General features: G+C 49.5%; 1 protein-coding gene across 1 annotated transcript in view; it reads left to right on the forward strand.

Moving 5' to 3' along the window:
* Positions 1-11,918: 11,918 nt before the first annotated feature.
* The window catches only part of LRP1 (LDL receptor related protein 1), a 76,248-nt gene continuing 73,730 nt past the window's right edge, over positions 11,919-14,436 (forward strand). The window contains exon 1 of the mRNA XM_074374574.1: positions 11,919-12,456. Coding sequence (XP_074230675.1) covers positions 12,384-12,456 — 73 coding nt within the window. The 5' untranslated portion in view covers positions 11,919-12,383. The remainder of the gene's footprint in view (positions 12,457-14,436) is intronic.

Here is a 14,436-nt window from a genome sequence, read left to right on the forward strand (position 1 = left end):
CTTGGTGGGGACCGCCTTAGAGGTCCCGTGACCACCGAGGGGAGGGAGTGGGGGAGGGGACCCAGAGGCTCAGAATTCCGGAAGACTCCAGGGGTCTCTTGGACTGAAAATCACCTCTGCTCCTCCTTACAGGGTACTACTCCTCAGACCCAGGTGGGAGCCAGCACAAACTAGAGTTGCTGCCTGTAGATTCCTAAGAGACAAGTTTGAGTAGGAATCGGCTGTGCAGCCTTGGCGAAGTTCCTATCGGTTTCTGGGGTAAACACTGAGACACACCCAGAAATAAACACACACATACACAACTTCCCCAGCCACAAGACCCCCGCAAACACACACAAACACATGCTTACACACACGTGTAGGCAGGCTCACAGACGTGTGGGCACTCAGGGACACAGAGTCACAAGGAGATACACACTCACATACACAAGGCTTGCTCAGCTTCTGAGTCATCATCATAACTAATGGATAGTTTCCGTTGCTTTTGCTGAAGAAGGAGCTGGAGGAGGCCGAGGGACCCAGAGAGGTCTTAGATCCCCAAACCTGAGAGAGGGTGTGGGGAAAGGGTGGCCTCCTGGGGGCAGTGGGAGGTGGTTTCTACTCCCCTCCATCCTCCCCATAGAGGGATGGGCATGGGGGCCAAAGCCAGGCCTATGCTGCCCCCTGGTGCCTGAACTAATTCCCAGAGCCCAGCTCCTCCCCCTCCCATCTATGTGGACAGGCAAGTGTGTGCAGGAGTGCACGTGTGGAGTGGGCACGTGGAGGGGCGGGCTCAGCCAAGCTGCAGAAAATAGCGGTGAAGAACTTGGCCTCTGGAAACAGGCTGCATAGGTTCAAATCCTGCCGATGCTGCTAACTGTGCAACTCTGAGCAGTTTACTCTTTGTGCTTCAGTTTTGTCATCTGTACAATGGAGCAAATAGCTTACCGGGTTGTGAGAGTGAAATGCTGAGAGCAATGCCTGGCACATAGGGGACGTTAGCTGCTATGTTTTATGTCCCAGAATAAGCCAGGCATGAGGAGGGCAGAAGGGCCTCCATCCTACATAGGGGTCCCCAGATTTGAGGGTAACAATACTGCCACAAAGACAGAACCTATTGGAGGCGTGTGTGTTTATGTATTTGTTGTGTCTGGAAGGCAGTCAGTTGAAGAGGAGAGAGAGCAGGGGTAGGGATGGCAGGCAGGGACTCTGTCCATGGGTTGAGCCAGCAGGCAATGCTAGGATTGCAGTGTGTACACAAAGGTGCTCACAACACATGCCCAGGTGCCCACCCTGCCTGCAGTCATCCACAGACAAGCTTTGCCATCTAAGGTTCTGTAGAGGGCCAAGTCCCCCAGAACTTTGGCATGAGGAGTGGGGGAGTGAATGTAATCTCTAACTTTGGCTCCTTTTGGGGAATGGGAAGGTGAGAAGCACATATTGGCTGGAAAATAATATTTATTATCATCTTCTCTAACTGATTACACCAGTGGGGATGCTATGAGGTCATGGAAAGAATTTAGAGGCAAAGCTGTCGTGGGTCTGACTCCATTTAAGAGCTTTGCGACTGCGTGTCAGCCCCTCAAATGGAGACATCAGGTATACCCACTTGACACAGCCTAGGCCAGGGTGCGGTGTCAAGGGTGCAGAAGGGAAAGAGGCCCTCATCTTCAGGTTGTGCGGGTTGGCTAGACTACTGGTAATGACACTCCCACGTGCAGACCCTGAGAATGAGGGCCTTGCTGGCCTCACCCTCCTCCAGGCCCTGCCATCCCACCAGTGGCTGTAAAGATTGTATAAGGGAGCACAGAGAAACAAAATTGACCCTTGTCGTCTATAAACTGCAGGTTGCAACCCAATGGTGAGTCTCAAAATCAATCCGGTGAGTGTGTTCGTTTGCTGAGGCTGCCGTGACAAAGCTCCACAAGCTGGGGGGCTCAAACAACTAAAGGAATCCATTGTGTCACAGTACCAGAGGCTGGGAGTTCAAAGTCAAGTTGTTGGCAGGGCTGGTCCCTTCCAAGGGCTGTGAGAGAGAAACTGTTCAAGGCTTCTCTCGTTGACTTGCAAATGGCCCAAATGGCCGTCTTCATGCTCACATGGTGACCTCTCTGTATGCGAGTCTGTGTCCAAAATTTCCCCTTTTTATAAGGACAACAGTCACATTGGATGAGGGCCCACCCTAAGGACCTCATTTTAACTCAATCACTTCTGTAAAGACCCTATCTCCAAATAAGGTCACATTCTGAAATACTGGAGGTGCCTCATGTGAATACGAATTTCTGAGAGACACATGAATTCAACATGTTACTATACGGATTTTTGAGAGACACCATTCGACCCATAACAGTGAGCCTTGACCATCACTTTTTTAAAACAAAGTAGAATAGAATAGGAAATATCAAAATGCATCACACAGAGTAAGGGTAAGTAGTGTCTGATTAAACTTGTTTCAGTTTTCTATATTTATTTGAGTTCTAGGTCCTGATGTAAAAGATACTTTTCAGTGCTGGTTGTAATAAAAAAAAATCATTTGGATGTTGGTAACCATCACCTATCACTTCGCATTGCTTCTTAATTATTTTATGGGCACATCCTTCTCTGACAAGGATGTAAGCTCCTGGGGGCTGGGCACACCTATCATCCTGTAAACACTGCTGTGCAGGTAAAAAACTGATACTCATTCTTGCTAGTGAACACAAGGTCTACCATTTACTGAGTGTTTACCGTGGACTTGGTACTGGACTAAATGTTCTACATACACTCTCTTACACGGGGACTATACTCAGTGATGGTTAATGGCAGGAGCTCAGTACGTTTTACAGGCAAGATGAATGGGCGCCACATTCAGGAGCAGTGGGCAGTATCCTGGGATTTGTGGAGGGTTGAGGGATAGAAGGAAACTTCACAGAACAGGCAGCTCTGTCTCCCAGGCCTTTGCCATTCTCTGCAAATTTCCAACCACCTTGATACCAACTCTCCATTTTGATTAGACTTTCCATCAGCTGGAAACCCTCACAGTTTCCTGCTCCCTAACAAGTGACATTTCATGCGGGCTCTGTCCCTGCCCCTGCCCAAGGTTATGTTCCTTCAGCTGTGCTCAGGGCCCATCCCTTCTGACTCCTCGGGCCCTGTTTCATTAATTTCCCCTCTGTCCTCCAAATCTCCAGCCTCTGGTTCTCTTTACCCTCAGCATATAAACATGTTCAAATTCCCTCCACTTAAAAAAAAAGTGAAATCAAACTGATAGCAAGCATACAAAATCAATCTTCCCACAATCTGTGTGCAGTTAACTCAACAAAAATGTATTGGGTGTCTGTTCTCAGGCTCTGATAACTGAGAGGGGGAGTCAGATCTGTTAACAGCGATGAAGCAGCATGATTGGGGCTGTGATTCCAGTGAAGCTCAGGGTGCCGTGGGAGCACACAGGAGGGGCACATAAACTAGGTAGGGGGTAGGAGAGATCAGGGAGGTGATGCTGAAGTGAATCTTAAGGGGAAGATTGGAGTTATTCAGGCAAAGAACAAGAGGAAAGGTAAACCAGGAAGGGGATCCAGCATGGACACTGTGGGAGCACGGTACCTCCTGGAAACAGGTAGTAGTTGGCAATGGGACCATGAGAGAATTTTGGTGAGTAATATAATGAAATTTAGTAGAGAGACCAGCCTGGCTGCAGCGTAGAGGATGGATTAAAGGGTAAATCTGAAGCCAGAAGAACAGTGCAGAAAGCTAGTAATAACGAAGAAGGACCATGTAGTGGAGGAGAAGTGAAGTGTTGGTGAATCGCAGCTGGTTAGAAGAGGAGTACAGACATGAGGAGCCAGCAGGAAAGGAAAGAATAGAGACAAGGAACTGGTCTCTTAACAGACGTTAAGACCAGCCTTCCTGGGAGCAAGAGAAAGAAGGGACTGGAGGGTGGGAACGTGTGGTCAGAGATAAGGGGTGAGATTGCCACCTAGCTCTCCTGGGAGGGTGTGGCAGAGGCTGGGGCTGTGGGAGTCAGTGGCTGCGGCAACGTGGAGGTGAGACGCTGGAGTTGAGGAAGACAAGAACCATGAGGCCAGGGTGCCGCCAGCCCACCTGCATGAACTTTGAAGCCATCTGGGTCTTGAAGACTTTGAAGACCTGAGGTGGACAGGGAGACGGTGAGTCAGGTGCCGGAGTCTTTCTTCAAGGAGTGTGGGCAGATGACCAGGACAGCAGAAGATGGCAGCAAAAGTACTAACATTTAGTGAGAGTTTATGTTACTTCAGTTCCTACTTTAAAAAAATCTAAGCCCTGTATATTTTATCCTGCAATAATACTATGAGATAGAACTATGTGCCCAATACGATAGCCGTTAACCGTATGTGGCTATTTAATTTTAATTTAAAAACGCAATTCCTCAGATGCACTAGCCACATTTCAAATGCTCAGCAGCCACATATGGCAAACGGCTACTGTATAAGCACAGACAGAGGACATCTCCATCATCACAGAAAGTTCTGTTGGGTAGTGCTGATAGCCCTCATTTTACAGATGAGGAAACTGCAGTGTGGAAAGTTTAAGTAATCTGCCCAATGCCAGAGAGCTAGTAAGTAAGCTGGGATCTGAGCCCAGTTAAGCAGGCATAAGCATTGCTGCCCTTAAGCAGCGTGCCACACATCTCAGTGGAAGGTGAAATAACCGGTCCTTAAAAGGAAGAGGAATGTGTATGCCTATCGGGGCAAGCACGATGATGCCTGCTCAGCCGCATGTCTCTCCCTTGCTGGCAAAGTCTAAATTTTGACAGATGTTTCCCTCCCAAGCATTCAGGGGATGAATCTCATTGGTCTTGCCAATCATGGTATTTCCGTTCTCCTGGCCAATAGGACTTGAGGGGGCTCTTGGGAGAGATTTTGTTTTTCTTCAGTGTCAAGTTCACACGTGATGACTGGAACAGCTGCAACCATGTTGCAATTGTGAGGAAAGAGATCCTCAACCACTGAGGATAGAGTAGCAGTGTGAAGGGGTAGGAAACTCTTGATGAATCATCCAGCCCTGGGTCTGTTTTAGAACTCTATGTTCAGTCTACTTTGACTGGGTCTTCTTGTCACTTGCTGCTAGATGCATCCCTAACTGAGACTCTGGTGGAGCCACACTAACTATAAGAAATGGAGAGTACAGAGCAGGCTGACTGCCCGTGCTCCCATCACCACCTTCTTGTGCACTTGGGAGAATAAGTGGTGTCTCTTTGAAGGACAAGCGTCCTCAGGGAAGAACCATGTTTCAGACAAGCAGAGGGACAAGGATAATCTAAGCCAAGGGTGGCCCGGGGCCTTGTGCAAAGCAGGGCATGGGGAGTAGTGCAAGGGTGGTCAGGAATAGGAAGCACTCGGCTGAGTGGAGAAGGGTGGATGCTCACTGAGGCCTGCCAAGGATGACAGGATGTGACCACTGGCATGGTCAGCTGATCTCAAGGTTGCAAACGAAGCCCTGCGGCTGTCAGAGGTTGACTGTGGCCAACAGACCTTCACCTCATGGAAGGACAAGTAGCAGCCCTGGTGGGTGGGCGAAGTCAGGCATCTCTGGATGGAGCCAGCTGTGGTCAGGACTGAGCCTCTGCAAGGAAATTCCAGCTCCCTAACTAGCCCTCTAATTACTGTCTCGCCCTTCTCTCTCTTCCTTTGTGCAGCCAAGCTTCTTGGGAAAGTTATACACATTCTCTGTCTTCCCTTCCTCATCTTGCCAGTACACTGCCAGCCGGCTACTGCTCCCATCAGTCCAATGAAACTGTTCTGGCCCGTGTCACACATGCCCTCCTAGGTGCCGAGAATGATGGCCTGTCCCTGTCCTTCTCTCACTGGTGACTCAGCTGTATTCAGCACTGCTCTTCCCCCCGTGGACTTCATGGTTCCTCTCTCCCAGCCTTCCTCCTGCCTGCCTGGGTGCTCCTTCTCAGACTCCTGTCACCACAGGCTACACTTACTGTGTAATCTCGTCCACACCCAAGGCATCCCAGGGCAAAGCAATGTACTCTGGTGGTTAAAACGATGGCCTCTAGTGGGGAGGGCATAGCTCAGTGGTCAAGAACATGCTTAGCATGCATGAGGTCCTGGGTTCAATCCCCAGTACCTCCTCCAAGAATAAATAAACCTAATTACTTAATTACCAAAAACAAAACAAAACATGACCTCTGGGTCCAGGCCACCTGGGTTCAGCTCCTTGCCCCACTACTTGGTCACTGTATGACATCCGCACCCCCACTAAGGTGCAGGTCATTATCCTTAGCCCACCCTCTTGGGGAGCCACTGTTCTGTTTTTTGCCGTGGTAGATTTGTTTTGTCTGCTCTGGAATTCACATAGATGGAATAAAACAGGATATACTTTTATCTGGCTTCTTTTACTCACCATGGCTTGAGATTCATCTGTGTTGCTGTATGTCCACAGTGTGTCCATTTTTATTGCTAAGTAGTATCCCGCTGTAGAGATGAACCGTAGTTTTATTTATCCCCTTTTTTTTAAATGATAGATGCCTGGGCCGTAGCTGGTTTTTGGTTATTACGAAGAAAACTGCTTTGAACACTCTTCTTCAAATCTTTCTGTGAGCATACATTTTCATTTCTCTTTTTTTTTTAAGTGAAGTATGGTCAGTTTACAATGTTGTGTCAATTTTTAGTGTACAGCACGCTTCAGTCATACATGAACATGCATATGTTTGTTTTCATATTTCATTTCTCTTGAATAAATAACTTGAAGCATAATTGCTAGGTCACTGGGTAGGTATATGCTTAGTTATATAAGAAATTGCTACATCTTGTTCCAAACTGATAGCACATTTTACATTCCCAGCACTGTATGAGAGTTCCAGTGGCTCTACATTCTCACTAGCATTTGGTATTGTCAGTTTCAAAATTTGACCGTTTTGGTGAGTACAGAGAATTATCTCATTGTGATTTTAATTTGCATTTTCTTGAAGGCTAAAGATATTAAACACTTTCCATGTGCTTATTTGCCATTCATATATCTTCTTTTATGATGTATCTGTTCAAATCTTTTGTTCATTTTTTAAAATGCAGTGTCTTTTTATTGCTGTGTTACAGGAAATTTTTAAATATATTCTGGATACCAGTGCTTTGTCAGATCAATAATTTGCTTAGCTTTTTGGCTTACTTATTATTTTCTTAATGGTGTCTTTTGATAAGCAAAAATTTTTAATACCAATGTTTCTTTTATCAAATTTTTTTTCTTTTATGGTTATGGCTTCTTATAACATAAGAAAATTTTGCCTACCTTCAAGTCGCAAAGCTATTCCTTGTTTTCACCCAAAAGCTTTATGATTTCAGCTTGTATGGCTTAGGCCTATGGTCCATCTTGAATTAATTTCTACATATGGTGTGAGGTAGGACTCACAATTCAGTTTCTCCCATCTGGCTATTCAGTTCCTCCAGCACCGTTTGTTGAAAAGATACTCCTTTCCCCAGTGGTTTGATTTGACATCTGTGTCAAAATTAAATGCCCTTTAGGTATGAATCTATTCCTGGTCCTCTGTTCTGTTCCATGGATCTGTTTATCAATTCGTATGCCAGTATAATAGTGTCTTGCCTACTGTAGCTTTAAAGTCTTGACATCAAGTATAGAAGTCCTCCAACTCTGGGAGTTTCTCCTTTTATTAGCATTGGGATTTTTAAAAACTCCCCAGGTGATTTTAATGTGCCACCAAAATTTGAGACCTTGAGACCATTCTAATGTGAGCCACAGTTTCTAGAGCCAGTTTTCCTGTCACTATCCCCTAGGCCAACATGATAAACTAATTAGTATACCTGATCCTGCCTCCTTAGTCTGGAATCCTCTTTCTCTTCAGCTCAATAGCAGGTACATCAAAGACTTCATCAGTTTCTTACTTAGCTTCCCACTACTTCTAGAAAACAATTCTAAATCCTTAGTTTGGCTAAAATCACCCTTTGTGATTAGGCATCCTGATACTTCATCCATTATCCTCCCCTATAAATACCTTAAACTTCAGCCACACGGTATTTGCTGTTCCCCAAACGTTTTCAACTTCATGCCTCAACACCTTTGCCTGTCCTCCAGCCTAACACGCACTTTCCTCCCGGCATTATTTGTCATCTCCTTCCTCTCTTTCAGTACGAAGCCTGGAATCCTCCACCCCGCCCTGCTTTGACCCTCCTTCCTGGAACAGGTATCCTGCCCTGGTTCCCATGGCCCTCTGTGCCATGTACCATTATCATAGGCATTAAGGTACTTAGTTGTAATTGTCAGTCATCTTGTTGCACAACTCCACTAACCTGTACACGTTTTGAAGGGTGAGACCGTGTGTTTCCATCTCATGTCCCTAGTGCCTACCAGTGTACCTGGCACATATGAGGTACCTAATAAATGTTTATTAGATGAATGAAAACTGGGCTCCAATTTGCACTGTGATTTGGGGCAGTTTCCTTAGTCCTTCTGAGCCTCTAATTCCATATCTACTAACTTGAAATTACACCTATGCCACAGGATAGTTATAAGACTTAAATGAGCGAATCCATGCAAAATCCACTGCATGGACTTGCCACATGTAAGCACTCAGTAAATCTTGGTTCTCCTCCCGCCTTCCACCAGGCCCTTCAGAGACACGCTTCCTACAAACACTTCTTTAGCTGACCGCTAGGTGGTGTCAGTCTCTGGCCTGACATTCAGTCCCAGAGCTGCTCCCTTAATGCCCCATCTGAGTGCCTGTTAGATTCACACAGGAAAGGGAGAAGTTTAATAATTTGCTGGGAGAGCCAAAAAAAGGTGATATCCTTTCCTCCACCAATTTCTTTGCCTACTGTCATCATTCTTGTTATCCTGATCACAGACTGCCAAGAATTCCTCTTTGACTTCCCACTTTTTCGTTATAATTCCAACCCAAGCATTTGAAGATGGAAAAAAGCTTCTTAAGAATAGAAGTAGGGAGGGGGGAGGGTATAGCTCAGTGGTAGAGTGTGTGCCCAGCATGCACGAGGTTCTGAGTTCAACCCCCAGTACCTCTGTTATAAATAAATAAGTAAATTAATTACCTCTCCCCACCCCTCCAAAAAACTAAGTAAATAAAAGAATAGAAGTAGGGAGAAAGAGAAGCTGAGGCAGAGAGGGATTGCATATGGGGACTACAGGAGAAATACAAAGATGCTTACAGTCACATCCTGATTGTCTCCTCTACCAGCACAGGCATGCCTAGTCCTAACACTCCTGTCAGCTTCCCCACGAAGCAGTCAAAAGGTCCTAACACTGGGTGGATACAAAGAAGTAAAAGACATGATCCCTGCTGACATGACCCCTGCCCTTAAGGAGTTTGTGGTCTGATGGTGGACACAGAACCCGTGAAGTTAAGTGCTAAATTCTAAGTACTGAGACTATCTTGAGGGCAAGTTTGGGACAGAAGAGATGGGCAGAGTGAGAATAACAGGAGAGCCTCGGTGGTGAGGAGAGGAGGAGGCGGAGAGAAGAGTGCAGTTAGAGGCTCAGGTAGAAGTGTGCATTCTCTCGTCTTATAGAGACAACCTCAGCGCTTCACACACTGGAAGAAATAACCCAAGGGCCCAATAATCCCAGGAGACTGTGGACTATCCAGGCAAGGAGATTCCAAGTAGCCAGCAAAAAGAGTGAGCCAGATGTGTGTGTACAATGTGGAAAGGGATCAAGAGGAGTTTGTTGAAAAAAGCAAGTTATAGAACAATATAAACTGTATGAGCTCATTCGTGGTTTTAAAAGATGTTTATTTATATTTGTTTGTCATTAAAAAAAACAACCCAAAAACCTCTTGGAAGGAGACCCCAGGAACTCTTCGTAGTGGTTACTCTGAGGGTGGGACTGAAGAATGGGAGAGCAGAGAGCGGCAACTTTACTTTTCACCTTGCACCTTCCTCTGCTCTGAGTTTTTCAACCACTAAGTATTACCATTTTTTACAATGTGAAGTTAATAAAAATAAATACACAGTGAGAAGTGTCGATATGCTGAGTGAGGCCAGATATTGGAAGGCCAGGACTGGGAGAAGAGTTCACATTTGACTCCACTGTCTGTAGACACCCAGCAGAGGTTTGCCAGCCAGGAAGAGACACAGGGAGAGCAGTTTGAGGCAGACCCACCTGTGTAACGGGGAGACGAATGGGACAGCCCCTCCCAACCCTGTCAGGCTACGTGAGCTCACTCCAGCTAGCTGTTTCCTTTCAAAGCTGCCTGAAGTCTGTTTCAATCTGATTTCACTTGGATGACAATATGGGCAGGGGTCCTGGGAGAGGAAGGAACTTAGTAGGCATTCATTAAAAACATTTAGTGAGCCCCTGCCTGTGTGTCTTGCACTGTGTTAACCGGTGAGGTCTGGATGAAAGGATGAATAGGACCCCACCGGGCCCAGAGAAATGCTCTGGCAGTGAAAACGAAGGAAATCTGAGCTCTATTTCAAAGGAAAAAATTACAAACCTTGAGCACAGGCTTGCAAGATTGGATACAGAAGAGAAAGGCCCAGAAGACGAGCTGGCAAAAAGTCTGAGGTTTCTAGCCTGGGAGACTAAAAGCAGGTGGCCCTGGCCCTGAGCAAAGCGAGCTCTGAGGACGCTCTGGTTTGGAGGAAAGGTCTAGCGCTTCTGGATTCCTCTCTTGCTCTCATTGCCATCAACAGACAAGTCCTCCACGCTGCTCTGCTTTCTGCCAGGGCCAGGCTGGAGTGAGGATTGGGGCCCTTCCTTGACTAGAATTTTAAAAGGGAGAAGGGTGGTGCAACCCTCCCTCACCTCTAATGTCAATTCCGGCAGGCAGCGTTGCTTGCTGTCTCCCTGAACTCTGATTTCCCAACACCAGAAAGTCAGACACCCATGGTACAGCCTCAAAACACCACCCAGAAGGAGGCAGTGGCCAGAAGCACATTCGCTGGGTTCTGGGAACCCCCAGCGCCCTGTGGATTCAAAGCAGCATTCCCTTATGGGGACAAAGGTCCGGCACTCAGCAGACACCTTAGAACTCGAGGCCTGGAAACAGAGGTCCAGAGTCCCTTATCTTATTCCAAATCTCTATTGCTCGGAATCTAAAACCCCGACTTGGTGGGAAGCCAGTCAGAAGATATAAAAAACCAAAACACCAAACAGGAAAATAAATGAGCCCCGGCCTCTTGGTAAGAAGAGGGTGGCCCTTCCTCAACCCCACCCGCTGGTGACTCACCTCCCTCCAAACCAGGGCCTGCCCCTCCCGCGCCCGATGCCAGGCGAGCAGGGCGGGGCGGGTACTAAGGTGGGCTCCATCCCCAAACCCTAGGCGGGCGGACAAGCTCCGGCGTGTCCCCGCGGGTGTCCCTGTTTACTCCAAGCCCGAGAGCAAGGTGGGGGCGGGCATTCTCGGCCCCTCCCCCACCCCGCCCCCCTCCGCCGCAGGCCCCAATCCCGGTCCCGGTTTTACAAAGTCTCTAAATCAAAGCTCAGCCTTTCCCCGTATCTTCCCCGCGGACTGGCAGTCCCCGCCCCCACCCCAGGCTGGGGAGGCACAGTCAGGGTTCCCAGAGGAAATCAGGCTTCGGCCCAGATCTCCAGGTCTTGGATCCCCAGACAGGGCCTGAAATTCTAGGGCATGACACCAAGTTTCAAAGAGAAGCCGCTCAGCTCTCCTCGCCCCCTGCCCAATCCTCACCCCATCAGCTCTCTGGAGCTCAAGGGAGAAAGGCCCAGTCAGGGGAGAGGACGCTCCAGGCCCGAAACCCGACAGCGGAGCCCCCGGACCCCGGATCTCCGACCGCTTGCCAGAGCTCCAAATCTTGCTGCTTTGACTCCCCCTCCCCAGGGCAGCGCGCCAAATCGGCGCATGCGCACTTCCAGGATTGCCGCGTAGCTCTTTCTACCCCCCTCCTTTTTTTCTTTCCCCGCCCCTTCTCTCCCTCCCTCCTCTCCCGGTCCCCTCCCTCTCCCCCCCTCAGCCCGCCCCGCTGCACCTCAGTCCGGGGAACAGTGGTGCGAGCTCCAGGCCCGTGCACTGAGGAGGCGGAAACGAGGGGAGCCCCCAAAGCTCCATCAGGCCCCTTCTAAAGGCTCCCCTACCCGGTCCACGCCCCCCACCCCCCCACCCCCCACCCCGCCTCCTCCCAATTGTGCATTTTTGCAGCCGGAGGCGGCTCGGAGATGGGGCTGTGAGCTTTTCCCCGAGAGGGGGAAAAGAGGAACGAAGAGAAAAGCAGGGGGTGAAAGGTTTGGATTTGGGGGCAGGGGGCTTACCCCTGTCTGCAGGCCCTCCTCAAGGGGCTCCGAACTCTACCTCTTCACCCACGCCCCTGGTGCGCTTTGCTGAAGGATAGGATAAGAATAGAGGAGGAGAAGAGGGGGAGGAGGAAAAAGGGGGACCCCCCCAATTGGGGGGGCGACGGCGAGAAGTAACAGGACCAGAGGGGAGGGGGCTGCTGCTTGCATCAGCCCACACCATGCTGACCCCACCGCTGCTGCTGTTGCTGCCCCTGCTCTCAGCTCTGGTCGCGGCCGCGGCCGCTGTCGACGGTGAGTGAGATTCCGCGGCCCCCTTGGACCCCTAGGGACACCCACTTCCCAGCCCCCACTCCTGCGTTCGGATGGGGAAGGGAGACGCGGGAGGGGGTGCCTTTTGTTATCCCAGTCCAGCTGACACAGCAGCGGCCCGACTGGGGGCGGGGATGGGGGTCTGATTTGGTGTATGGGGACCCTGGGCAAATGATGCTTCCGGGACCCCCCAGCCCAAACAAAGACCAGAGGCTTGCGAAGGGAGAAGAGGGAGACCCCTTTTTCTTATCTTGGGATCTAGAGGCCTTCTCTTCCTATCTCTGGTCGGGGAGGGCCTCTGCTGCCCCTACATCCTCTACCCCCCCAACCCCCCATCTGAATTATAAAGGAATCCGGATTTGCAACGTACTGACTGCAAAAGGGGGCGGGGGTCCTTTCGCAGTGGCCTATGAATCTGGAAGGGGGAGCCGGGTCAGGGGTGCCCTGCTGGGCAGAGGGCAGGCAGGCCGGGGAAGGCTGTGGGTGGGGAGAGGGAGGGCCACGGGAGGGCCCCCTGCTTGGGTGTGGAATCTGGGCCCTTGGAGACCGGTTTGGAGGCCTGGGTCCAGGATCCAGCGGCCTGCCTGCCTGGGTTCCGAAATGGGCACTTCCCCCTCTCAGGGCCTCTGTCAGTAGCCTGGAAAGTGCTGTGTTGGGGGGTGTAGGGGGTGAGGGCAAAGCTATTGACTTTGAATTTTCCTTCTTAATTCCTGGGAGCTTTGAGATGAAAAACGTCAGATGTCATCATTGGGGAAGGGGACTGGAGAATGGCCTGGAATGCTGAGGTGGGAGGGTGGAGGAAGGCTGCTTTCTCCTTGACTTCTGGCTTGATCACAGTTCGGACTGGAAGGAGAGCTGGAGGTTGGATGGGGGTTATAGCAATGCCCCCACCCCCTAATTCCCTGCTCCTTTGGTAGATGTGTTTATTTCTCTCCACCATTTCCCCTCCTCCCCCCATACAGACAGCACACCTTGTATACTGCAGTTAGGCTTGGGCTAGAACTGTGTCCTTCTGCAGAAATGGGGTGCCTCCTTGCCCGTTTTTATGTCAGCTCTTTTTTCTCTTACTTATGAGTCACTGGTTCAAGTCTTGCTCAAGCTTTTAGCTGGGAATATGGGCTTGGGATGGGCTGGTTTGAGAAGGGGTGGATCTCATCCCTTCTCTTCAGGGGGGGTGGAATCCGGGCCCAATACCATCATGCACCCCTCCTCCAGCTTCTAAATTTTGCCAGGTTGGGATTGGAAAAGTTTTTCTCTGAAACCAGATTATATCTCTCTCCTCCCCTCCCTCAACTAGCTTCAGTTGGGGGAGGGAGGTTAGGGGGCCAGGAAGTAGCTGTGCCCAGAAAGACATTGTGTTCAATGGTCTTCAATTATGCCATCGTGGGGACTCCATCTACCTAACCCTCCCACCCACCCTGCCACTACCTCACTTATCTTCCCAAAAGGAGGAAAGAGGCTCTGCCCTGAATATCCTTCAGACCAGCCTATGCCCGTAACTTCCCATTATGCTTGTTGTTTCCTCTTGTTCTCAGCCCTGTGAAGTAGGAGGGGAAACCGAGGCAGAGGGATTTGGGTGCAACCCCAAATTCTGAGAGGGATAGAAAAAATTTAAAGAGAGAAAGAGTGACCCATCAAGAGCCCCATGATGGAAGGTGGTTGGAGTTAGAAGCAAGACTGGGGAGGTGGGGTGTCTCTGTGGAGAGCAGAAAAGGCCCCAGGTAGCTTGACGCCTGGGTTTTAAAGTGGTTCTGTTTGCCTCACCGAGTTGGTTGGTGGTGAGTCCAAGAGGGAGACTGGACATGTTCTGTTTAACTGCCTCCCTATCCTTTCTTATGTTTCCACCGAGTCCACAGCTGTAACCCCAGCTCAAACCAAACTCTAACCAACATTTCAGGGAGAGGACCCCTCCCCAAACACACATGACTGTTCCTACCTTAGGAATGGGGATACAAATCATCA

The sequence above is a fragment of the Camelus bactrianus genome, chromosome 12 (assembly GCF_048773025.1).
Source record: "Camelus bactrianus isolate YW-2024 breed Bactrian camel chromosome 12, ASM4877302v1, whole genome shotgun sequence".
Lineage (NCBI taxonomy): Eukaryota > Metazoa > Chordata > Mammalia > Artiodactyla > Camelidae > Camelus > Camelus bactrianus.